We start from the raw sequence: 27,566 nt of genomic DNA on the forward strand, positions 1-27,566 counted from the left end.
CGGTGGAGGAAATCTTTGTGGGCTATACTCAGCCTTGTCTAAGGGTAGTAAGTTGATATCCCTCAAGTGGTGTGTGGGCTGTACTTTGTCAAACTGGGTGGGGTTTTAATCCTGCCTGGTTTGCCCTGTTCGGGGCCACAGTGTCCCCCACCCCCCCATGTCTCAGCCTCCAGTATCTATGCTGCAATAGTCTATGTTCCAGGGGGCTAGGGTCAGTCTGTTATATCTGATATAAATCTCCTGTCTTATCTGGGGTCCTCTGTGAATTTAGCTATGCTCCCTCTAATTCTCTCTCTCTCTCCCTCCACTCAAATTCTTATTTACAATGACGGCCAAACCCTAACGACTCTCTCTCTCTCTCTCGTCTTTGAAAAAATATATTGTTTGGCGTAAGTTAAAACTAAATATACATAAAATCTCTTAAATCCATATTCACACATCATACGATTTTGCTAAAAGAAAATTCAAAAAGCAACATGCATGCTCCTTCAAGTGTATTTCATGGATGATGAGTGTTACATCGGGCCTCATACTGCACAACCAAACCAAACCAAAATCATTAAACACAACACAGTATCACTACCAGTCTTTGAGCACTTTGTGGCAAACACATGTTGCAAGCCCTTTTTAGTGCAGGAATAGTCTTCATCTGGGTCTGGGAAACAGGCCTTTAAATTGATCTCAGTAAAGTATTTCAAAGCACTTTTAGAATGTAGTGGCCCTCTGATTCTATGGCACATATTTTCTAAACTATTTATGTTGACATCTTGGAGTGGCGCCACCTATGCCATGACGTGACATAGTAATACTACAGTTAGTGGACAGAGCAGGGTGGTGTTCACAATGTTGTTTAAGGAGACAGATCAGACTTCAGTTATCAGTCAAACCAGTAAAAATAGACAATGGGGTTATGCAAGGTTAAAAGTAGTTTGTGTCATTCAAGGGGTTAGAGGTCACGACAGGGGGCTCTCTCTGACAAGTCTTTTTTTACAAGTCCTTCCACGAACACCAGCTCAGTTATCTCCCTGCGGTTTAGTGTGTGAGAGTCTCCCATGGTCTGTCTGTTCCCCATATGCAGGTAGAGGGGGTCAGTTTAAGACAAGTCTACAGTGAGGGGGGCTTGTTCTCTCGTGAGTTTATTAGGTGCCAGAAAAGCACTTCCCATCTCAAGACACACTCTTCTTCTCTTCTTACTTTAATCCCAATTTCTATTATTTTCTTTCAGTCCTTTTCTCTCTTCTCTCAGTAGCTGCTTTCATGGCCTGTCAGGATATAGAGGTTGGTCATGGCTGACGGGTCCTCTGTGGGGGTACTCTGAAGGACGATATCCCTACGGAAACGACAAAAGATTGAATGTGATTGATTTTCTCAGATAACCTTTGACCCCTAATGCGAACACACATAATGTGGTATTCAAGGTAACAGACCAGCGTTTGGAGCATACCTGTTCGTCCCCAAGACCTGGAATACTCTGCTTTCGTCTGTGATTTCCTGCGTGACCTACAAAGATGAACGCAAATGTATTTCACTGTTTCGGCAAGATAATATACTTCCAATGCAGATCAAGCCTTTATTTTATTTTTATGAGTGCATTACAATGAAACATAATCACCTCATTTGTGTGAAGACTCCTCCCTTTAAGACCATGCTTCCAGAAAGCCAGAACACTGTCCTGTAAACAAACTAGCCACACAACAGTAAAGTCACAAACAAAATCTTCCACGCACGTAGTGTGTGGCTGTAACTACAGTACCTCACCCCTGCCTGTACCTATGATGTGGTGATGAATTGAGAACATTCTATGAGGTATTATTGAGATTGAATGAAGTTAGTACTTAGTGTTTCAATGGGGAAGTCAAAGACAAGTTCAGAAGCCAGCTCCTTGGAGGGAAGACCTTGTAGGTTGACAATCTTCACAGTCTCTGTAAAGTGACATTAAAGATACCATTAGTAGTGGACATTAAAAGGCAGGTGGTGCTAATGATATTCTAGGTAGGATGTAATATATTCCAATAGACTCACTCTCCAGTACAATGAGAACCGTGTCTCTGTCCAGCTGTGTTGCCTGCTTGGCTCCCGGTCCGGCTCCGGTCCGGGTCCGGTCCGGCGTACTCTCTGTACACACACGCACACACACACATGCACATATACAAAGACAGAGAGAAAGAAAGAAAGAGAGAGAGAATTAAGGTTATACAATTTCTCTACACAATGTCATACGGTTCAAATCCTAATATCTGACATTTCTGTACTACCTGGTGAAGAATTTGGTGTGTCGTTCAACTCTATGATGTCGAACTTCAGCTGCTGGTTGGATGGTGGTTTCCCTCCCTCTGCAGCACAGTCCCCCACCCCTACGCATAGTTGTGGGAACTCATCCTTCACTAACACCAGTAGCTCAAAGATAGGGAGCGAATCCGGTAGACGTATGTCTATATGCTGAGAGGGAAAAAGTGTAGAAAGACCAATTTTACAAGTCTTACAGACACGGTTCATATACATGCACCACAAAGGTATGTGGACACCTGCTCGTCGAACATCTCATTCCAAAATCATGGGCATTAATATAAAGTCGGTCCTCCCCTTTGCTGCTATAACAGCCTCCACTCTTCTAGGAAGGATTTCCACTAGATGCTGGAACATTGCTTCAGGAACTTGCTTCTATTCAGCCACAAGACCATTAGTGATGTCAGGCACTGATGTTGGGCGATTAGGCCTGGCTCGCAGTCGGAGTTTCAATTCATCCCAAAGGTGTTCAATAGGGGTTGAGGGTCAGGGCTCTGTGCAGGCCAGTCAAGTGTATGTTGTATGGAATAATTGTTATGTCGATACACACCTTGAGCTGCAAGAACCTCTGCAGAGGATCATACCACAAGAGCAGAATTAGACCTGATGGAACAGCCCCACACAGGAACGTGCTGTCTGTGTGTGGGTTTCTTGCTAGGAGAGAGGAGAAAGAGCCATTTCAATTGAATCAATTTCAGAAAAAAATTGAAGCAGCTTTCTGTGTTGTGATTGAATATAATGCAGTGCCAAATTTCACTTACCCACGCTGCATCTTCGACAGCCTTTAGTGTCTGGTATCTTCACAGTTACAGCATATTTCCTGCTGATTTACATTTCATATATTTTTTACTTAGGACAGGCACATACTGTATATTGAAGACAAATTGAACCCGAACATATTGATGCGCACGCACGCACGCACGCACGCAGGCAGGCAGGCAGGCACACGCACACGCACACACACACACACACACACACACACACACACCCCCTCTGCCTGGGGTTGATCCTCTCAGTGAGGCGGTTGGTACTGAGGGACAGGTGACTCTGTTTCTGCTGCTTGTGGCCCCTCTGTTCAAACAGAGCCGTCAGACTGTGGGAGTACAGCTGGGAAGACTTCCCTGGGGATGGGGTTGGAGAGGGGAGGAATGGTAAGAACCCGTGTTCAAATTTAGCAGTGCTTGATTGAGCTTGCCTGGTGCAATGGAACCAATGGAAAAGTCTCAAAAGTGCAAACCATGCCCACCTGGAACTCAAGCAAACACTGAAATACTATTTGCGACCAGGTCTGGTTTATTACTGGAGTTGATGGAGTAGGATCCTATGAACAACATGATAGGTGTGTAATTGGGGTAGAGCTCTACCTGATACGGACATCAGGACATTGTTCATGACAAACAGCCAGGAACATCTTTGTGGGAGCAACTGTGGGGGGAAGAGAGAGGTATTCGTTTTAAGTTTTATTAGTCATATGTACAGGATACGCATGGTATACACTGTCTAACGAAATGCCTACTCGCAGGTTCCTTCTCGACAATACAACAACAATAAGATAAGAATATGAACATAAAGTAAATGGCTCAGTAGAATAGTATTAGTGGTATGCTCTGGAATTTTAATGCAGACTATCCACATTAATTCATACTTCCCCACATTCATCAATATCTAAACTGTTACCTTCTCCAGGGTGTCCTCATGGAGCTCGTTGAGGTTGAGGGTGTAGACACCCTCTTCTGCCCCCAGAATAAGATACTGATCTGAGGAAGAGACAAGATCATGTCACGGCCATTTGTAATGACCTTGTCTTAACCTCTTTAACCCGTTCTGGACCACTACCTCTAGTTTTAGGGAGAATCCAGGTCACAGCACAGTGGATCGTCAGAGGACAACCATTGAAGACTTTAGAGAAACAGGCACCCATCTACGAAACAAAACAATACACGTTGTACTATCACGGTGGCTATTTCTACATTGCTGTACAATAAGCATGGTTAGACTATTATAATGTGTTTAATGTTCATCTTAGCAAACCATTGTTGCAGTGAGCATTCCATCAAGCGTTTTTGAGACCAATAGCCATTAGCTACATAGCCTGTTCTTAAGCATGTGGAAATATTGTTAGTTACTGATGCAACAGCCTCTCTGTACTGTCTTAGGGCACATGCTGTTTGACTAGACCTCTGCACTTACATGAACTTGAGGAGTAGGAGGGAGTCCATGGCAATCAGCTCTCTAGAAATGAAACAGGGTTAAACACAACAACAACAACAACGACAACAAAGAAGGATAACGGTGTCGTTCAAATGAGGATGTTGTTTAAATTGATGTCACAAAGCAGCGGCATAGGATCTGGGCGTCTCTGAACTCTGTCTTCCTACATGAAATGTTACAAAAGGATGGTTTATTAAAGGGGATATGGAAGAATGTATTGAAACATGTTGTTAGCTTAACAAACCACACACTTTTTTTTTTGTCAGTACCAGGGTTGATGTCAATTCCATTTCATTTCAGTCAGTTTAGGAAGTGAATTCAAATTCCAATCAAAAAATGAATGGCACTTTATTACTGTTATGCTGGAATTTCACTTATTCCTTGGAAGTGTCTGACTTCACATTGAATTGAACCCCTGAGTACTGGCTATGGACTGGTTAAGGCTACCGTCTACTGGTAGCCTCAAATCCATACAATGTGTTGAAGCCAACTGCCACTGCCATTCAGCAACTACAGTATGGATATGAAGCTATGTACACATACTGTATGTAGTGAGGCAACATTGCCCTGTGTTTTAAACTCACAGAGTTCGTCTTCCTCCTCAGTGTGCTCCACTCTGGAGAGAGAGAGGTTTCTCTGCATGATGAGGTCACCCCTTCTGTCTTCTTCTTCTCTGCCTGTACGGCGCCCCCCTCAGAAACACTGGGGTCCCTACACCACTGTCTGCTGATGTCCTGAGTTGCAGAACACCTGGCCAAGACTGGAAAACCACACAAGAGGACGAAGGAGGGGGAAAAAATCATGTTGAAACGGACTGTCGATCTTAGCATAGACACACCGAAGATACACTACCGCTCAAAAGTTTGGGGTCACGTAGAAATGTCCTTCTTATTGAAAGAAAAGCACATTTTTTTTGTCCATTAAAATAACATAAAATTGATCAGAAATACAGTGTAGAGATTGTTAATGTTGTAAATGACTATTGTATCTGGAAATGGCAGATTTTTAATGGAATATCTACATAGGCGTACAGAGGCCCATTATCAGCAACCATCACTCCTGTGTTCCAATGGCAAGTTGTGTTAGCTAATCCAAGTTGATCATTTTAAAAGGCTAATTGATCATTAGAAAACCCTTTTGCAATTATGTTAGCACCGCTGAAAACTGTTGTTCTGATTAAAGAAGCAATAAAAATGGCCTTCTTTAGACTAGTTGAGTATCTGGAGCATCAGCATTTGTGGGTTCGATTACAGGCTCAAAATGGTCAGAAATAAAAAACTTTATTCTGAAACTCGTCAGTCTATTATTGAGAGGCGACTCCGGGATGCTGGCCTTCTAGGCAGAGTTGCAAAAAAATAGCTATATCTCAGACTGGCCAATAGACTGTCCGTTTCCAGCTACAATCATCATTTACAACATTAACAATGTCTACTCTGTATTTCGGATCAATTTGATGTCATTTTAATGGACAAAAAAAATAGCTTTTCTTTCAAAAACAAGGACATTTCTAAGTGACCCCAAACTTTTGAATGATAGTGTATATAGTGTATATAATGATAGTGTATATAATTTAACATGTCGAGAGCTTGGGACTACAAGGTTCTATCTGCAATGATTCTTAGATAATTGTCGTAAAAGTTCCAAACCCTCATTGGTTGGAATGGTGTCAGAAATGTTTATCTAGTATTCTTTCGAACTTAACAACATGAATTGGGGTATTTAGAGTACTATTTAGGTAGAGAACAAAAATGCAGATAGAACCGTTTAGTCCCAAGCTCTCAATATTATGACTGCATTATAGTAATAATAATTTGGTGGGTGCTTATATTTGTCCTGTTATACACAGTGTGTCATGGAAATGTTTTTTTTTGAATATCTCAACCCCCACTGAGGCACCCGCAGGGAGTGGGGTCATGGCCAGGGTCACTACTGGTTAGAGCATTGGGCCAGTAACCGAAAGGTTGCTGGATCGATTCCCTGAGCTGACAAGGTAAAAATCAGTCGTTCTGCCCCTGAACAAGACAGTTAACCCATTGTTCCCCGGGCACCGAAGACGTGGATGTTGATTATGGCCGCCCCCCGCACCTCTCTGATTCAGAGGGGTTGGGTTAAACGCGGAAGACACATTTAAGTTGAAGGCATTCAGTTGTCCAACTGACTAGGTATCCCCTTTTCCCATTGCACAGCTCCCCTGGAGCAATTAGGGTTAAGTGCCTTGCTCAAGGGCACAGCTCCAGTATTCGAATCAGCAGCCTTTCAGTTACTGGCCCTACGCTTTAACATCGTGGCTACCTGCAGCATTGGAATATACTACTCACTAGGCAAATACGGAACAGTAATTCTGTTGTCAATACAAATACTGACATCAACAGACTTCAGTAAGTGTTCACAACCATTAACTTTTTCCACATTTTGTTGTTACAAAGCGGGATTAAAATGGTTTTAACCATAATTTTCTTGTCAATGATCTACACAAAATACACTAACGTTACAGTGTAAGAAAAATGTGATATATATTTTTTTATGAATGGAGAACAAAACCCTAATACAGTATATCTTGATTAGAGAAGTATTGAACCGATTTAAGTAAAAACTGTAACTAGGCCAATCAGGAACAATGTCATCTTGGTAAGCAACTCCAGTGTATATTTGGCCTTGTGCTTTAGGTATTTGTCCTGCTGAAAGGTGAATTTGTCTCCCAGTGTCTGTTGGAAAGCAGACTGAACCAAGTTATCCTCCAAGGTTTAACCTGTGCATAGCTCTATTCTGTTTCTTTTTATCACAAAAAATGGCATCCTTCCCGATGACCAGCATACCCCTAACATGATGCAGCCACCACCGTGCTTAAAATTATGAAGAGTGGTACTCAGTGATGTGTTGTGTTGGATTTGCCCCAAACATAACGCTAAAGTTAATTTCTTTGCCACATTTTTTGCAGTATTATTTTAGTGCCTTATTGCAAACAGGATGCATGTTTTATTCTGTACAGGCTTCCTTCTTTTCACTCTGTCATTTATGTTAGTATTGTGGAGTAACTACAATGTTGTTGATCCATCCTCAGTTATCTCCTATCACAGCCATTAAACTCTGTAACTTTTAAAGTTTCCTTACTCTCCAAGTTAGGAAAGGCACCTGTATCTTTGTAGTGACTGGGTGTTTTGATACACTACCCAAAGTGTAATTAATAACTTCACCATGCTCAAAGGGATATTCAATATCTGCTGTTTTTTTTACCCTTCTACCAATAGGTGCCCTTCTTTCGAACCTTTGGAAAACCTCCCTAGTCTTTGTGGTTGAATATGTGCTTAAAATTCACTGCTCGACGAAGGGACCTTACAGATAATTGTATGTGTGGGGTACAGAGATGAGGTAGTCATTTAAAAAATCATGTTGACCACTATTATTGTATACAGAGTGAGTCCCTGAAACGTATGTGACTTGAAGCACATCTTTACATCTGAACTTATTTAGGCTTGCCATAACAAAAGGGTTTTTTAACTAAATATAATTTTGTATTAATTTGTAAACATTTCTAAAATCATTATTCCACTTTGACATTATGGGGTGTTGTGTGTAGATCAGTGACACACAATCTCAGTTGAATACATTTTAAATTCAGGCTGTAACACAACAAATTGTGGAAAAAGACAAGGGGTGTGAATACTTTCTGAAGGCACTGTATATTAATCTCAGCACCCAGAACCAAATCAGTTGTCATGACAGATTGAAATATGGCCTGTAAACATTGACTCTGTGTGTGGATGTTCCGTACCTGACGTGAAGTTTTTGGGTGTGTGGGTGGAGTCGGGCCCCAGGCTGGAGCTGGGGCCAAGGGTGAGGTCCTTGTCCTCCAGGGTGGGACAGAATGAGCTGATGGCAGGCAGGGAGGCTGTGGAAGGGATGAATAACCCACTCTTCCTCCCACCATTACCTCCCTACACAACCAGAAACATTAGACAAACCACTATCACATAATACAATAGGAAATAGCTGAAAGGTATAAAGGATTATCTTCATATCTTGTGTTACACTTGATTGTTTCCGAAGATCTGTTTTTTTGGCGTTCTGTTATTGCTACTTACACCAGCAGATGGCACTCTCTTAATGGTTAGGCTCCTGGAAAAAGAAATAGTCAATGGTAATGTTGGTGTTACACATATAACTTCTCAGAATGTCTCCCCTATGTGGAAGCTACGTATAAATTGCAACAGCACATGACTGAATTCCAATGCATTTCCCCCCTCCCCCTCATTCCATTTGAGACTTGCGCTTGAGCCTTTTACTTTGGGTCCGCCAGCTTCAAACAGCTGGGGAAAAAACACCTTTTATAAAAGATGGTACAATGATTCCCTACAATATTCCGTGTTTGTTTTCTCACATACAGTGTAGAATTTTAGCAATCAGGGAATGGCAGAGCGATACATTGGCAGCTGGACACGATTTCCACTAGATAACACAGCCACAAAGTAATAACAGCTTTCCCAATTTGACAACAGGAGAATTTCACTGCAAATAGTAAACACTGTCGGGTAGGTAATACTGTGAAACACAATCATTCCACTATTACTGCAGATATATTATGGACATTTTCTGAAATTAATTGTAAAAAATCTTATGTGTAGCACCATTAATGCTCATGCACTCTCTACTAAATCATAGGTAAATCAGATTTCCTTTCTTTGTGGGATGCTTGCTTTCACAGTCTATAAACTGGCATGGGGGCAATTATGTTGGCTCTTATTAGGACAAGATTTGGAGCAGTGATCAAATATGATTTAGTTCTTTATCAGGTAATGTCAAGTATTCAAAAGGTATTAATTTCAATGTGATTAAACAAACTTCCACAGCTTCCTTGATAAGAGGCATTGTCGCCGGGTAGAATGCTCCTGAATAGTGTTTTTACAATGGGTGGTCTGCTGGCCTACCTCAGCTGCAGAGCTTCCTCCACACATTCCAACAGGCTCCTGAAACAGGAAGACAAGATGTTAATCTCTCTCTGGAGCCACTAGTTCAGAGAACATGATGTGACAGAGAACCACCTATTCTGTGACAATGGGAGGGTTGGAGCTAGTGTCTTCTGTTATGGATTCAGGTTTTTTTTAATTATTGTTCTCCTGTAAACTTGCTCTAGTGGGGACGTCAGGTCCATGGCCATACGCACAAACAGTAGATTTGAAATAATGCTCATAATAATGTTTGCTTGACGTACTGCTACCAATAGTAAACTGTGGAAGAGGAGCATCTTACGGTGACTCAGTGTCCTCTTCTGAGACATCCCAATCGTCTCCGGACGAGCTTTGCTGAAAAATTACGAAGAATCATCAACAACATGCACACCCATAATATCCCTATTAATAGAACTCATACATCTCCCACTGCCCCAAATAGCCATTCTATGTTGACTTGACCTTAAACTCCAACATGTCAAACACAAGAAAGAAATGTGACTCACCATATCAGGACAAGGCTCTGTCACTTTCCTCAACGGTGGCCCAAACTTCACCTGGTCAACTAAGGGAAACACAACTAAGTTGATCATGAGGAACATGTACACTTCAATACAATATATGTATTTAATAACTGCTGAGCCAAAACATGTTTTATAATATGGCATGATCATTTTATGTGATGAATTTACTATCAGTGCCAGAGGATAAAATCCAGGTGGATCTGCTATCCCACTGTCCTCCCTGTTGCCTATTCAGATCGATTGGTAAACTACTCTCATACTGAACCCATATCACTGTGTTACAGTAATACCAAGTCATCGGCTTCAGGCAACTTTACCTTTCACCCCAGAAGACCCATTGTGATGCCCATACAAGAAGAGTTACAACACCCCTCTCCACTAGCACCATGTATTTGTTTTTGTGTTGACATGCTTGTCTAAATATATGCTGTCTTGTTCCTGGCAGCTGCAGCGTGGGCGCATTGTCCACCATCACCACACCCTGTGTATGCTGTAACCTCACTGATAGGAGACACAGCAATAGTTTCTCAATTCCCCCCCCCCCCCACTCCCCCTACTCCTCGCTTCCCCCACCTCCTGCCCCCAGAACCACGTCAGAGGACCACAGAGGGAACATGCCATGTGCGTGTGTAGGACAGTGACCCCTCTATGACCTCTCTCTGTGTCGGGTGACTCTGAGACTTGGGGACTTCATCTCCACCACCTCCAAGTCTCAATGGGCTTCTTGTCACAGAGGTCAGGAACCCAAGTGTGTTGTGTCCTGCTCCATCTGCCCCAGTTTCACACGTTATGCCAGTAAGGGTGATGTTGACCTCAACTCTCCAAGCACACACAATACACACGGATACACAGACATACAGATAGATACGCACGCTCACACACACACACACAAACTCACGATCGACAATCAACACACATACACAGCCCTTCTCTAGCTACAGATGATTGATCACTTGAATTACCTGGGCGGACGTACCGTATTAACAGTAATAGCCAGACCACATTTCAGATGAAGATGTTCAAGGCAGAAGGCTCTCATTGACATTGTTTATTAGGATGGTTTTTCATATGTTGACATGAGTACTTCTATAAACTCTTCACACATTGTTGTGTGGGCTGACGATGGGGTTTCAGTGTACACATTTTGTAGGGTTTTGAAGACTCACACTGCTCTTCAGACAGGGTCCTCAGGAGTTTCCCTGCAGACTGGATCTTATCAGGAGCAGCTTCTCCATTCTACAGACAAACACATACACACACACGGATGTGTTATACATTCACAGAATAAATCACACTAGGACCAAGCAATGTTCCAGAGGGAGCTAGGTGATTGCCATGTGTTACAAAGCAAGTGTGTGTGTGTGATTTGTATGTTTGTGTGTGTCACGCCCTGACCTTAGAGAGCCTTTTTATTTCTCTATTTGGTTAGGTCAGGGTGTGATTTGGTTGGGCATTCTAGTTTGTCTATTTCTTTGTTGTCCGGGTATGGTTCCCAATCAGAGGCAGCTGTCTATCGTTGTCTCTGATTGGGGATCATACTTAGGCAGCCCTTTTTCCCACCTTCAGTTGTGGGATCTTGTTTGTGTGTAGTTGCTTTCTGCACTGCATATAGCTTTATGTCCGTTTTTGCATTTTGTTGTTTTTTAGTGTCATTTAAAATAAAAGTATAATGTACGCATACCACGCTGCACCTTGGTCTCCTTCTAACAACGGACGTAACAGTGTGGGTGTGCATTCGGCGTGTGTACTTGCATGCCTGCATGTGTGTGTGTATGTCTGTCTGTCCTTGGTCACCTATCCTCACCTCCCGATCGTTGTCGTCCATGCTGTGTGTGGAGTGGAGGTCAGGGTTATTGGCCATGTCCAGGAGCTCAATAATCAGGTTACGGGTCAGCAACTGGGTCACAAACGGGTGCTGGAGAGACGACAAGAGATACAGCTAATGACCTATAGCTTTTATGTGGCACGACATCAATACATCACTTCATCATTAGTTTCCTTGATCTCTCTCAGCAGCTGTATCCGTGTTATGGGCCCCTATAGAAATAAACACAGGATCCTAGGATGGCAATGATTTTAGCACCTCAGACAGAGGCTTTAGATCAAATCCAATTTTATTTGTCACATGCGCCAAACACAACAGGTGTAGTAGACCTTACTATGAAATTTTTACTTACCAGCCCTTACTTAACCAACATTGCAGTTCAAGAAATAGTGTTAAGAAAATATTTACTAAATAAAATAAAATAAAAAATAAAATTAAAAATTAACACAATAAAATAACAATACAGAGTCTACTGTATATACAGGGGGTACCGTTAGAGTCAATGTGCGGGGATACAGGTTAGTCAAGGTAATTTGTACATGTAGGTAGGGGTAAAGTGACTATGCATAGATAATAAACAGCGAGTAGCAGCATTGTAAAATCAAATGTTAATAGTCTGGGTGGCCATTTTATTAATTGTTGAGCAGTCTTATGGCTTGGGGGTAGAAGCTGTTAAGGAGCCTTTTGAACCTAGACTTGGTGTCACGCCTGCTCCCGCTCTCCCTCTCTGGCGCTCGAGGGCACCAGGCTACCCTTCATTACGCACACCTGTCACCATCATTACGCGCAAAAGCGCTCATTGGACTCACCTGGACTCCTTCCCTTTGTTGATTGTCCCATCTATAACTGTCTGCTCCCCCGTTTGTTCCCGGTGTCAACATTAATGTCAATATGTGTTCATGTCCAGAGACTGTCCTGTCCTGTTCCATGTCCGTTGCTCATTAAATGTTCACTCCCTGTACCTGCTTCTCGTCTACCAGCGTCGTTCCTTACACTTGGTGCTTGCCGAACGGTAGCAGAGAGAACAGTCTATGACTTGGGTGACTGGAGCCTTCCTCTGACACCGCCTAGTATATAGGTCCTGGATATCAGGAAGCTTGGCCCCAGTGATGTACTGGGCCGTACGCACTACCCTCTGTAGCGCCTTACTGTCAGATGCCGAGCAGTTGCCATACCAGGCAGTGATGCAACCGGTCTGGATGCTCTCGATGGTGCAGCTGCAGAACCTTTTGAGGATCTGGGGACCCATGCCAAATATCCTGAGGGGGAAAAGGTGTTGTCGTGCCCTCTTCACGACTGTCTTGGTGTGTTTGGACCATGATAGTTTGTTGGTGATGTGGACACCAAGGAACTTGAAGCTCTCGACCCGCTCTACTACAGTCCCATCGATGTTAATGGGGGCATGTTTGGCCCTCCTTCCTGTAGTCCACGATCATCTCATTTGTTTTGCTCACGTTGAGGGAGAGGTTGTTGTCCTGGCACCACACTGCCAAGTCTCTGACCTTCTCCCTATGGGCTCTCATTGTTGTCGGTGATCAGGCCTACCACTGTTGTGTCATCAGCAAACTTAATGATGGTGTTAGAGTTGTGCCTGGCCACACAGTCATGGGTGAACAGGGAGTACAGGAGGGGACTAAGCACGCCCCCCTGAGGGGCCCCCGTGTTGAGGATCAGCGTGGCAAATGTGTTGTTGCCTACACTTACCAACTGGGAGTGGCCCGTCAGGAAGTCCAGGATCCAGTTGCAGAGGTAGGTGTTTAGTCCCATGGACCTTATCTTAGTGATGAGCTTTGTGGGCACTATGCTGTTGAATGCTGAGCTGTCAATGAACATCATTCTCACATAGGTGTTCCTTTTGTCCAGGTGGGAAAGGGAAGTGTGGAGTGCGATTAAGATTGCATCATCTATGGATGTGTTGGGGCGGTATGCAAATTGGATTGGGTCTAGGGTTTCCGGGATGAAGTTGTTGATGTGAGCCTTGACCAGCCTTTCAAAGCACTTCATGGCTACTGACGTGAGTGCTACGGGTCGGTAGTCATTTAGGCATGTTACCTTTCCTTTCTTGGGCACAGGGACTATGGTGATCTGCTTGAAACATGTAGGTATTACAGACTCGGTTAGGGAAAGGTTGAAAATGTCAGTGAAGACACTTGCCAGTTGGGTCCACCCATGCTCTGAGTACACGTCCTGGTAATCCGGCAGGCCCTGCGGCCTTGTGAATGTTTACCTATTTAAAGTTCTTGCTCACATCGGCTATGGAGTGCATGCTTCAGTGTTGCTTGCCTCGAAGCGAGCATAAAAGGCATTTAGATCATCTGGTAGGCTCGCATCACTGGGCAGCTCGCGACTGGGTTTCCCTTTGTATTCCGTAATAATCTGCAAGCCCTGCCACATCTGACGAGCTTCAGAGCCGGTGTCGTAAGATTCAATTTTAGTCCTGCATTGACGCTTTGCCTGTTTGATGGTTCATCTGAGGGCATTTCTTATAAGCGTCCGGATTAGTGTTATGCTCCTTGAAAGCGGCATGTCTTGCCTTTTAGCTCGATGCGGATGTTGCCTGTAATCCATGGCTTCTGGTTGGGATATGTACGTACGGTCACTGTGGGGACGACATCGTAAATGCACTTATTGATGTTGCCTGTGACTAAGGTGGTATACTCCTCAATGCCATTGGATGAATCCCGGAACATATTCCAGTCTGTTCTAGCAAAACAGTCCTGTAGCGTAGAACACGCTTCATCTGAACACTTCCGTATTGAGTGAGTCACTGGTGCTTCCTGCTGTAGTTTTAGCTTGTAAGCAGGAATCAGAAGGATATAATTATGGTCAGATTGCCAAATGGAGGGCAAGGGAGAGCTTGTTTGCATCGCTGTGTGTGGAGTAAAGGTGGTCTAGAATTATTTTTCCACTGGTTGCACATGTGACATGCTGTCACGCCCTGACCTTAGAGATCCTTTATTCTCTATTTTGGTTAGGTCGAGGTGTGACTAGGGTGGGCATTATAGTTTCTTTAGTTCTAGGTTGGCTTGGTATGGTTCCCAATCAGAGCTGCCATATCATTGTCTCTGATTGGGGATCGTATTTAGGCAGCCTTTTTCCACCTGTTTGTTGTGGGATCTTGTATTTGTATTGTTGCCTTTGAGCACGACAAAGCTGCACGTTCGTTTCTTTGCTCTTTATTGTTTTTGTGCCAGTTCTCATCTTAAAAGATGATGAACCCAAACCACGCTGCATTTTGGTCCGATTCTTACAACAACGTTCATGCTGGTCGAAATGAGGTATAAAGTCCCCGGACACTAGGAACGCCGCTTCTGGATGAGCATTTTCTTGTTTGCTTGTGGCCTTATACAGCTTGTTGAGTGAGGTCTTAGTGCCAGCATCAGTTTGTTGTGGTAAATGGACGGCTACTAAAAATAGATATGAAAAGTCTCTTGGTAGATAGTATGGTCTACAGTTTTTCATGAGGTTCTCTACCTCAGGCGAGCAATACCTCGAGACCTCCTTAATACTAGACATCGTGCACCAGCTGTTCTGTCCTGCCGCTGCACGGACAACCCAGCCATCTGAATATTATCCGTGTCGTCATTCAGCCATGACTAGGTGAACCATAACATATTACAGTTTTTAATGTCCGTTGGTAGGACATTAAAACTCGCCGATACATTTTTACAAGGCTGTATTTCTGTCTTTTCTTCACGCGAATGATAGGGATTTGGACCTGGTCTCGGAGAACCTTTGCGTCAGACTCATTAAAGAAAAAATCTTTGTCCAGTTCAAGGTGAGTAATCGCTGTTCTGATGTCCACAAGCTCTTTTCGGTCATAAGAGACGGTAGCATGAACATTATGTACAAAATAAGTTACAAACAACGGGAAAAAACACACAAAGTAGCAGAGTTGATTAGGAGCCCATAAAATGGCAGCCATCCCCTCCAGCGCCACATTTTACCAGAGGTTCTGTCTAAAACAATGTGGAGTACTGATCGTCTTTCAGGGGCTGTTCCTTATTATAATCCGGAAGATTCGAGTCCTGAATGCTGATTGGCTGAAAGCTGTGGTATACCACAAGTATGACCAAAAATGTATTTTTACTGTAGTAATTATATTGGTAACCAGTTTACAATAGCAATAAGGCAATATACCACAGCTAAGGAATGTTCATATGCACGACGCAACGCAGAGTGCCTGGACACAGCCCTTAGCTGTGGTGTATTGGCCATATATCACAAACCCCCGAGGTGCCTTATAAATCTTTTGTCATACCCGTGGTATACGGTCTGATATACCACGGCTGTCAGCCAATCAGCATTCAGGGCTCGAACCACCCAGTTTATAATGATTCATTAATAATGAGCAGAGTGCACAGTAGTGTACCTGCAGTAAAGTTTCGGCCGACGGCCTCTTCCTAGGGTTCTTGATGAGGGACATCTTCACAAAGCTCTGGAACCCTGCAGACCTTCAGGGAGGGTGACAGAGATGAGACAGCAGAAACACATACCCATCCTGGAGAATATGGATGCTGCATTCAAAGAACAGTCTAGTGTCAGGAGGATGCTTTTAGAGTACAGGTATGTCACAGATGCTGCATTCTGAGTTGTCTGAATTATTTTGGGAATACGGTGTGATCATATTCATCTCACCACTTGGTCTTGTCCTTGAGCCTGGGAGGCTGGAAGCTGCTTTTTGACATCAACATCAAGGCTCTGGAACACAGTTTTAATAGTTTGAAATGTCAACACGGTAGAAAACCTAGCCTGGGAGGGTGGAAGCTGCTTTTTGACATCAACATCAAGGCTCTGTTACACAGTTTTAATATTTTGAAATGTCAACACCGTGGAAAAACTAGCCTGGTTGTAGAGATCTGTTTATTACGTGCTTAAGCCAACTCCTTTGTCATTCGCTGACATGTTTGGCATAACAACGAGCACTACAGAGGGGGGTTGTCTGTAGCACAAATACATGTGCTACCAAAGTGTGGGCGATAGTTTTGAGTCACACACCAAACTATTATACCATATTGAGGTATGTGGATAACCCACAAAAATGCAACACAACACAAATATCTATCTTCATCTGTCTCTCTTTTATCCAACTTTTCAATGCAATTATGGTGGATCTAAAGGAATGAAGGAAAAGGGGATAGAATGGAAACTACTTATAGTTGAGGTTAAGGCTAGAGTCCAGAGGGGACTGGTATGGAGCCAAGTCTGTGTCCCTGTCTCTTCCTGGATATCTGGATCTGTTTCTGCCTGTCTGTGCCTCTGTCTCTTTTTGTGTCTGTGCATCTGTCTCTGTTTGTGTCTGTGCCTCTGTCTCTGTGTGTGTCTGTGCCTCTGTCTCTGTTTGTGTCTGTGCCTCTGTCTCTGTTTGTGTCTGTGCCTCTGTTTGTGTCTGTGCCTCTGTCTCTGTTTGTGTCTGTGCCTCTGTTTCTGTCTGTGGCTCTGTCTCTGTTTCTGTCTGTGCCTCTGTCTCTGTTTGTGTCTGTGCCTATGTCTCTGTTTGTGTCTGTGCTTCTGTTTCTGTCTGTGCCTCGGTCTTTGTTTGTGTCTGTGCCTCTGTCTCTGTTTGTGTCTGTGTCTCTGTCTGTGCCTGTGTTGGTGTCTGTGCCTGTGTCTCACCTCATAGGGTGGAGGTCAAACATTGGCGGCTGGAGCTCTGCCAGCTCGATGGCCGTGATGCCTACCGCCCAGATGTCACACAGATGGTTGTACCCACCCTTCTTCTCCACTGCTGCCACCTCCGGTGCCATCCTGGCACGGGTACATAAATACCAGTCAGATGAAATTAATATTATAATGGTTAGAATGCATTTTAAGACTTGTCATGTAAATAAAATATTATAATTTCATAATGATCCTGAAAGTTGTTCTGTTAGAAGACACATGTACGACTATGACCAAACCAATCAGTGTCTACGTAAAGCACCGACCAATCAGTGTCTACGTAAAGCAGACCAATCGGGGTCTGCATTAAGCACTGACCAATCAGTGTCTGCATGAAGAAGCTAATTGATACGGTGAAAGTAAGGATGAAGTATATACGTTTCAATGAGAGTCATAACGTTGAAGGTCGTGGTTTGAGTTCAGTTATCTTACCAGTAGGGAGTTCCTATAAAAGACTTCCTCTTGGCTACAGAAGCACTGATCTCTGCAGCAACTCCAAAATCGGCTGCAGGAAAACAGAGAGAGAGAGCCAGAGACAGTCTAGTCGCCGAGGGAGACTGAATCCAGAATCCAATATGTCTTACGAGTGGCATGTTTTTAGCACGCTAGTTAACCTCAAAGTTATTGCAGACAGTGTGTGTGTGTGTGTGTGTGTGTGTGTGTGTGTGTGTGTGTGTGTGTGTGTGTGTGTGTGTGTGTGTGTGTGTGTGTGTGTGTGTGTGTGTGTGTGTGTGTGTGTGTGTGTGTGTGTGTGTGTGTGATGGATGGATGGTATAGAATAGATGTTCACTGACCCAATTTGATGTCTCCTCGTTCTGTGATGAGGATATTTGCTCCCTATAGACAGATGGACACACACACACACACACACACACACACACAAGCGCACATACACACAAACAAGCTCACAAAGATATAAACACAGAAGATCCACAGACTGACAACAATAACATACAGCTATGTCAAAATTATACCTTTATGTCCCTATGCATTTTACTTGTCTCATGCAGGTGGTACAAGCCCTGTCGAAAAACAAAAACACAGAATCAGTTTGACAAATCTCTCAACCTCATCATTAGTTCACCCCACAAGCAGAGATCGGCAAAAAATGATAAAATACAATTCCAAAATATCCCAAAAACCAATGTATCAATACAAAATACAAAATACTAATATTGAATTAGAATACATAGAAACAGACCCTATATCATTTTATTTCAGGAGTGTTGAAAATTATTTAGAAAATACAAAATACTCTCTAAAGTATCTGGTTACAAAATACATTGGATTCAGGCCACTGAAAGGCCACTGAAATACAAATGACAAAATACTCAAAGGTATTGAAATACTAATTTCAAATACAATTCTGCCCATCTCTGCCTACAAGCCTATTGGAGCCAGTCACAACACAACAGTGAGCAACAAACAGGGCCGGCCCCAGGCATAAGCAACATAAGCAGTCGCTTAGGGCCCCCAGCCCATTAGCCCCCTCCCTCCAAAACAAGTCCATATATTTTGGAGGGAACTCAGTCTGGGTCTCAACTTACTGTTGAGAGTTAGAATAGTAGAATACACAAGGTGTACATTTGAAATGTGGTTTTCCATCAGAAGTTTTTATCTTGTTTTGTCAGTCAATGACAGTCACTCGATTAGCCATGTCAGCTAACATTTTTTATATTGGTAAGTTAATCTAACCAGTTATCTAAATGTGTAGTAATCATGGCCGAATGCCGACCTGGCAATCTCCCCAAAAGGCTAGAGCTGGCCCTGGCAACAAACAAACTGCTGACATGAATAAGGGAGGTAATGTTATGTAGCTGTGCTGTGTGTGGTGCCACGAAACATGATGCTCCGCTTTCCTGTGGTGAGAAAGACATGCGATTATATTGTGACTGTATCCCCCCCAGTTAGGAAAGTGAGAGAGCTCATATGTTATATGACTGACTAACCTGGAGGGTTTCTCTGCAAATGTAGGCTATCTGCTTCTCCTTGAACGGCCCAGTCACTGTGGAAAGACCGGTAGAGACCTGAGATTAATGGCACATACAAGGGAGGGTGGAAAAATAGTTTTAGCTGTGCGTACCGTGGTAAATGTCTTGTAATGACCCCCCTCCACAGTACTCCATGCAAATCCATAATTTAGTGTTCCTGCAAAAATGATAAATACATTTTTATTATCAGTCTTTTGTCAATGCCTTCTGTTCCGTTGGCTTTCCAGACTAAAAAAGGGTATTTACATCTGAATATTTAGACAGTTTTCTGAGAACTTGGCTGTAGAGAAGTTTTACTATCCAAACAAATCACATTATTATCTGCCCTTGAAATGTTACAGAGGTAACAACACTCAGACGCTCCAAGAGGACCAAGCTAAAAAAGGAGAAAATCTTGAGCTAAATAATTTCAAAGTCAGTGACAGGGTGTGTGTGTGTGTGTGTGTGTGTGCGTGCATATGTTTCTCCCTATGTGTTTGTTAGTGACCTCTATCAGCAATAGAGCTTTTTTTGTGTGTGTCAACGTTATTTGGAGCACGACATTATCTGTGGTGTGGGAGAGAGTGTTGCATTCTATGTCCTAGTAGTGGGTGTTTGAGATAAGAGTGGAATTTGACACATCCAAGAACACTCAGAATCCAAGGAATTCCATGGATGGACGTGGACCATCATAAAGTGTAAAATCAAAACAAGCTTAAACATGTACCTGTGATAGCTGCCGAAATAGGCCACAATGTTCTTGTGCTTACATTCCTTCATCATAGTGATCTCCTGCTGGATGGATGTGATATCACCTGAACAGAGAGCATGCAGGTCACATGTCCTGACATCTCAACACTAATATGAATATAAGTACTAGAACTACTACTACTACTGCTACTACTACTGCAGCTACTACCACTACTACTGCAGCTACTACCACTACTACTGCTGCTGCTACTACTACTACTACTGCTGCTGCTACTACTGCTGCTGCTACTACTACTACTATTACTCTACTACTGCTGTTGCTACTACTACTACTGCTGCTACTACTGCTGATGCTACTACTACTGCTGCTGCTACTACTACTGCTGCTGCTACTACTACTGCTGCTGCTGCTAGTACTATTATTACTGCTACTACTGCTGCTACTACTGCTGCTACTACTACTGCTGCTGCTACTACTACTGCTGCTGCTGCTAGTACTATTATTACTGCTACTACTGCTGCTACTACTGCTATTACTACTACTGCTGCTGCTACTACTGCTGCCACTACTACTGCTGCTACTACTACTGATGCTGCTACTACTGCTGCTGCTACTAATACTACTACTACTGCTGCTACTACTACTACTGCTGCTACTACTACTACTGCTGCTGCTTCTACTACTACTACTGCTGCTTCTACTATTACTACTGCTGCTGCTACTACTGCTGCTACTACTGATACTACTACTACTGCTGCTACTACTACTACTGCTGCTACTACTGCTGATGCTACTGCTGCTACTACTGATACTAGTACTGAGACTAGTACTAGAACTATACTGCTACTACTGCTACTACTGATACCACTACTACTACTATTACTGATACTAATAATACTACTACTGATACCAGTACTACAACTGCTACTACTACTACTGCTGCTGCTGCTACTACTACTGCTTCTACTACTACTATTGCTGCTGCTACTACTACTGCTACTGCTGCTGATGCTACTGCTGCTACTACTGATACTAATAATACTACTACTGATACCAGTACTACAACTGCTACTACTACTACTGCTGCTGCTGCTACTACTACTGCTTCTACTACTACTATTGCTGCTGCTACTACTACTACTACTGCTACTACTTCTACTTCTACTGATACTACTGCTAATCCTACTACTGATACTACTACTTTTACTGATACTACTACTACGACTATTATTACTGATACTACTATTACTGATACTACTACTGATACTAGTACTAGAACTATACTACTACTACTACTACTACTGATACTAGTACTATAACTACTACGACTACTGCTGCTACTGCTGCTAATACTAGTAATAGTTGTATCACTGTATCACACACAATATATTGTTTACAAAGAGTTAAGAATGTACTACACAAAATATGCATGAAGGCTAAACATGCAAGAAATGACCCGTAATACAGGTCTGACAACACTGAGCCGTTCACTTACCAGGATCCAGTTTGACTATTTTGATGGCTGCCATTGCTGAACTCCTGATGTTTCGAGCCTGAGGGAAAGGATACAGTTAGCTGTGAGTGATTACTAGTGTGAACTTTCCTGTGAACAGGCTACAGAGTATACAGGCCACAGAATGCCATATATTAGTCAGCAGCAGGACATAGGCCTACAGCACTAGATTCCATTAGAGTGGAACAAAACCAACAGTAATCAATGTTTCCTTATTGCATCAACTTGCTGATGACTCCTTGCAATTGCTCTATTTACAATAGTCTATTATCTTTTTCTTAATGCATTGTCATCTCTGTTTGGAGGCCCTGGGCATCCATCCAATACTCAAACCCCCTAGTCAGCCATCTTGATGATAAATGTCCCAATATTAGTTAGTTCCTGGTTTTCTGGCCCGGCTGGTCACCTGCTATCTCTGACATTCAGCATAACGTTGTATTGATGCAACAGCAGGAGACAGGGTGTGTTGGATGGTGAGAGGCCTGTTGGTGAGAGGTCTGTCTGTTCTACACAGTCCCAGGGCGCATCCGAAATAGCACCCTCAAATCAAATTGGATTTGTCACATGCGCCGAATACAACAGGTGAAATGCTTACTTAACGAGCCCTTTCCTAACAGTCAGCTCTGACAGCTGATGCTTAAAGTTAGTGAGGGAGATATGAGTCTCCAGCTTCAGTGATTTTTGCAATTCGTTCCAGTCATTGGCAGCAGAGAACTGGAAGGAAAGGCGGCCAAATGAGGAATAGGCTTTGGGGGGTGACCAGTGAGATATACCTGCTGGAGTGGGTGCTACGGGTGGGTGCTGCTATGGTGACCAGTGACCTGAGATAAGGTGGGGCTTTACCAAGCAAAGACTTATAGATGACCTGGTAGAGTCCAGTGAGTGTGTGGGTAGAATCCAGTGAGTGTGTGGGTAGAGCCCAGTGAATGTGTGGGTAGAGTCCAGTGAGTGTGTGGGTAGAGTCCAGTGAACGTGTGGGTAGAGTCCAGTGAGTGTGTGGGTAGAGTCCAGTGAGTGTTCATAGAGCCGGTGCAAGAATGTCAGTGCAAAAAAAACAAAACAAGGGTGTCAGTGTAAATAGTCCGGGTAGACATTTGATTAACTGTTCAGCAGTCTTTTGACTTGTGGGTAGAAGCTGTTCAGGAGCCTTTTGGTTGCAGACTTGGCACTCTGGTACCGCTTGCCGTGCCGTAGTATAGAGAACAGTCTATGACTTGGGTAGCTGGAGTCTTTGACAATTTTTAGGGCCTTCCTCTGACACCGCCTGGTATAGAGGTCCTGGATGGCAGGGAGCTCATCCCCAGTGATGTACTGGGCCGTACGCACTACCCTCTGTAGCTCCTTGCGGTCGGACGCCAAGCAGTTTCCATACCAGACAGTGATGCAGCCAGTCAAGATGCTCTCAGTGGTGCAACTGTTTTTGAGAATATTTTCAGCCTCCTGAGGGGGAAGAGGCGTTGTCATGCCCTATTCACTACTGTGTTGGTGGGTTTGGACCATCAAAGGTCCTTAGTGATGTGGACACCGAGGAACTTGAAGCTCTCGACCCGCTTCACCACAGCCCTGTTTATGTGAATGTTTACTATAGTCCACGATTAGGTACTTTGTCTTGCTGACGTTGAGGAAGAGGTTGTTGTCCTGGCACCACACTGTCAGGTCTCTGACCTCCTCCCTTTAGGCCGTCTCATCATCATCGTCGGCGATCAGGCCTACCACTGTTGTGTTGTCTGCAAACTTAATGATGGTGTTGGAGTCATGCGTGGCCATGCAGTCATGGATGAACAGGGAGTACAGGAGGGGACTAAGCACGCACACCTAAAGGCCCCATGTTGATGGTCAGCGTGGCGGAGGTGTTGTTGCCTACCTTCATTACCTGGGGGTAGCCCATCAGGAAGTTTAATCTCAGGGTCCTTAACTTAGTGACGAGCTTGGAGGGCACTATGGTGTTGAACACTGAGCTTTAGTCAGTGAAAAGCATTCTCACACATTCTCACACATTTTGTCCAGGTGGGAAAGGGCAGTGTGGAGTGCAATAGAGATTGCGTCATTTGTGGATCTGTTGGGGCAGTACGCGAATTGAATTGGGTCCAGAGGGCCTGGGATGATGTTGTTGATGTGAGCAATGAATAGCATTTCATGGCTACAGATGTGAGTGCTACGGGACGATAGTCATTTAGACAGGTTACCTTGGCATTCTTGGCCACAGGTACTATAGTTGTCTGCTTGAAACATATAGGTATTACAGACTGGATCAGGGAGAGGTTGAAAATGCTAGTGAAGACTCTTAACAGCTGGTCAGTGCATGCTCTCAGTATGCGCCCTGGTAGGCTCGCGTCACTGGACAGCTCACGGCTGGGTTTCCCTTTGTAATCTGTGATGGTTTGCAAGCCCTGCCACGTCCAACGAGCATCAGAGCCGGAGTAGTAGGATTTGATCTTGGTCCTGTGTTAACTCTTTGCCTGTTTTATGGTTCGTTGGAGGGCGTAGCGGGACTTCTTAAAAGCATCCGTATTAGTGTCTCGCGCCTTGAAATCAGCAGCTCTAGCCTTTAGCTCAGTGCGTATTTTGCCTGTAATCCATGGCTTCTGGTTGGGATATGTACGTACAGTCCCCGTGGGGACGACGACGTCGATGCACTTATTACTGAAGTCGGTGACTGATGTGGTACATTCCTCGACCCTTTTCCCTGTATAGTGCACTACTTTTTTTATCAGGGCATGCATAAGGAATAGGGTTTCACTTCAAACTCGGATGCAGACAGACTTAGAGCTTTAGAAGTGTCAAGGTCATCGACATGGTTTATATTGGGACATCAGCCATTACGTAACAAGTGCTGAGCGAAAAGTCCCTGCTTTTGAAACCAAAGGATGTTGTTTGCAATGTCCATCCGACGTTCATCCACTGTCCATCCGACGTTCATCCACTGTCCATCCGACGTTCATCCACTGTCCATCCGACGTTCATCCACTGTCCATCCGACGTTCATCCACTGTCCATCCGACATTCATCCACTGTCCATCTGACATTCATCCACTGTCCATCCGACGTTCATCCACTGTCCATCCGACGTTCATCCACTGTCCATCCGACGTTCGTCTATTTCCTCCTGTTTTCTCCTGTAAATATGTATTGCTCCCATTCTTTCAGAAAGGTCAAACGTTGATGTGACGTCAGGTTTTAAGGCCCTTAGCTCTCTCTATGCACAACAAGCATAGAATCAGCCAATGGGCTATCAGGTTGCCTGTAAACAAAACCTGATGCTCGGCAACACCAAATTCATGTTTCTTTCCCTGTTATACGAGAGCACTTCCTGTGACTGAAGTGACAGTAATGTCTCTTTTAAGGTTGGTCACTGGGCAGCCTGAAATAACAGTGTGCTGTGGGATAGAGTTACAGACAATGGGACTGAAAATTAAACTTTGATCAAAATTCCATAAGTTCTTTCTCACAAAGCTTGATTGAATCAGAGTGGAAATGACATACAACAAAAACACAGACAGATTTCCTGTATTACACATTTCAGTAGCGTGTTGCATTAAACTGGCCTTGGACCATTAATGATATTCAGTGGGAGATAGATAGGCCCACAACTGCAGTAACAGCGCACATGGTAGTGTGTGCGTGATGTAATGTGCGGTGACAAACGACCTGCAGCCCACAGTGTGACAGTGATGACTGGGCCCTGCAGTGCGGCTGCTGGTTTGTGAAACAGTTTTCTGTTCTGTGGGTTTTCCCCCACCATCGAACCCCAGGCAATCTCAGTCAGGTCATAACAAGCACATAACTATGAATGTACGTACGTTCTCCCCATCCTGTCTTCGGCTTACTTTTGCATGCACACCAGAACGAACACAAGACAAAAGGAACTATTCACTCATAAAAGAAAACACCTAATGGGGTCTTTGCGATTATCAGGAAAATAAACCATTCTTGACTATGCAGCGAGGGACATACTTTCTATTAGTTCCATAGCCACAAAAGATCACACACTTGAAAACTGATCCCTCAGCTGGGTAGCAAGAGGTTTCGTGGATCTTGTGAACAATGGTCACCTTGAATGTCCATACAGTCAGAGAGCCCACTAGGTACCAGGGCCGGTTGTTTGACCCCTGACCTCCAGGCAGCTCCACTGAAGCTGGAGAAACAGAACAGTGGAGGAGAAGAAGAGTACGGAGAGGTAGTGGGGGGTGACAACAGGCCATTGTCTGTGGGACAGTAACAGTTTCCTCATTCACAGCATGGGGGGTGCACATTACGTAACTTCGATACTGAGAGAAAGTGCATTTCTAAGGGATATTTTGAATTGTTCATAAATCTGTTCTTCGTCCAGCATACATACACCCCTGCAACCAGACATGCTTTATTTACTTATTTGCTGGATGCAGAGTTCAACAGAGTTCATTAGCCCAAAAGTTAACATAATTGTGCTTACAGTAAATGTTTTCCATTGTATGTCTGTTTACATTGGTAGCCTATTGGATAGGAAATGTTTCGGGTAGGGAGGGGGGGCACACAACAATCTGAGTCGGTCTCCCTTGCAGGATGCATGTATGAGACATTCAGGGTGGGATTACAGGATGTTTGTTTCCCGCAGCTCACATCACTGAGTCAAAATAGAAGAGACTGATCAAAAAAATACCTTTCAACATAAATTGGGCGTCAACAGCCAAGATCCATTAAACAGTGCTGATGCATTTTGCATTAAGTCAGTGTCCTTCAAACTTGATATCTTGTATCATCCACCCGATTTAATATATATATATGTATATATATATATGTATATATATATATGTATATATATGATATATGAAATAGACTATTCTTCTGTCACAAAAGCAGCACAGAAAAAAAAAGTATTGCTGAGAGGAGAGCAAATATAAAGTGTAAAGCAGGTCTAACACAATGGAATGGAATGTCTGAGCCCTGAACACTGATCAGCCGAAGATGAACTACTAGCCAGTGGAATGGGCATTATAGGCACCGAGCATCATTAACATGTGTGCACGTACTCTATCTCTCCTATACCCGCATTATTCTCAAATAGCAGCAAGGCAGGCAGGGGCGACATACGGCCAAACTTACCTGCATATCCCTTGGTATTGGTTGTGGTAATAAAACGTTTTAGATGGTAGCCTATATTATGTTAATTACGTGCGTAAAAGTTTCATTAGATTTTAAAGGACGCATTGATTAAAACAATATGGTAGCTTTTATCTTGTTTTAAAGTTGTAGCCTGTCAACATAAAATCGAACAATATTTCAATTGTGGAATAAAAACTTGTTTTTAAACAGCTAGGCTACGTGACACGGCGCACTAACCTAACCCATATGGAGTTTATTAAAACGCGTACGTGTGCTAATCTCCAAGCCGATCTGACATTTTCCCCACTCACCTTGAACACATCACCATACGTGCCAGTCCCAATACGATTAATTAACTCGTAATCATTCAACGGGTCCAAAAACGAGACTCCAATAGTGGTATCCATGCTTACAGACTGAACTGCGCCTGGACTCACATGCACGTTTTTATTCATTCATGACAACACATCCAGCGAATCAACCACTGGACGCACGTTATAGTTCCAGTAAACCCTAGAGCGCAATACTCCACCACCATTCTGACAGGCAAATAGAGCTAATAGCCACAAATACTAGTCTTCTTTCCAGTCATTCATCTCATTCTAGCCGAATCACAACTGGGGTTGTAGGCTGGGTTTCTGTATAAGCACTTTGTGACATCTCCTGATATAAAAAGGTGCTTTATAAATACATTTGATCGATTTATTATGCACAGTCGTGCATCCAAGTCAAGTGATCTCAAATCCCAAGTGTTTTCCTGATATATAACAAAATATTACCACTCAGGAAAACAAACTAGCAGATGCACACTGTACATCCCAGACATCTATGAATAA

At 43.5% G+C, this 27,566-nt stretch overlaps 1 protein-coding gene across 2 annotated transcripts; it reads right to left on the reverse strand.

Moving 5' to 3' along the window:
- Positions 1-479: 479 nt before the first annotated feature.
- Positions 480-27,388, reverse strand: LOC110500709 (mitogen-activated protein kinase kinase kinase kinase 2). Of its 2 annotated transcripts, none has more exons than XM_021578220.3 (32): positions 27,042-27,388; positions 21,631-21,688; positions 20,151-20,238; positions 19,537-19,601; positions 19,403-19,458; positions 18,428-18,475; positions 18,248-18,290; positions 17,886-17,958; positions 17,409-17,540; positions 16,431-16,493; positions 16,165-16,246; positions 11,772-11,882; positions 11,134-11,203; positions 9,950-10,008; positions 9,745-9,797; positions 9,423-9,461; positions 8,580-8,613; positions 8,270-8,432; positions 5,082-5,257; positions 4,477-4,518; positions 4,123-4,207; positions 3,964-4,043; positions 3,651-3,711; positions 3,275-3,407; positions 3,048-3,106; positions 2,837-2,940; positions 2,256-2,439; positions 2,023-2,115; positions 1,836-1,922; positions 1,613-1,683; positions 1,445-1,500; positions 480-1,330 (listed from the first exon to the last, which is right to left on the reverse strand). In XM_021578220.3, exons 1-32 carry the CDS (start codon positions 27,183-27,185, stop codon positions 1,243-1,245), a joined length of 2,700 nt encoding a protein of 899 aa, XP_021433895.3. In that variant the 5' UTR covers positions 27,186-27,388; the 3' UTR covers positions 480-1,242. The 2 variants fall into 2 exon arrangements, with proteins under 2 accessions (XP_021433895.3, XP_021433894.3); XM_021578219.3 differs by having other exon boundaries at positions 3,048-3,109.
- Between the last annotated feature and the right edge of the window lie 178 nt (positions 27,389-27,566).

The sequence above is a fragment of the Oncorhynchus mykiss genome, chromosome 21, assembly GCF_057628025.1.
Source record: "Oncorhynchus mykiss isolate SJ-2025 chromosome 21, ASM5762802v1, whole genome shotgun sequence".
Classification (NCBI taxonomy): domain Eukaryota; kingdom Metazoa; phylum Chordata; class Actinopteri; order Salmoniformes; family Salmonidae; genus Oncorhynchus; species Oncorhynchus mykiss.

Coding starts and splice junctions, on each gene's coding strand:
- LOC110500709 (XM_021578219.3), bottom strand. CDS start 27,185: ATGAATAAAAACGTGCATGTGAGTCCAGGCGCAGTTCAGTCTGTAAGC. Junction 9,798..9,949: donor CAGAGCCTTGTCCTGATATG/GTGAGTCACATT, acceptor GTAATTTTTCAG/CAAAGCTCGTCCGGAGACGA. Junction 8,433..8,579: donor AGAGAGTGCCATCTGCTGGT/GTAAGTAGCAAT, acceptor CTGGTTGTGTAG/GGAGGTAATGGTGGGAGGAA.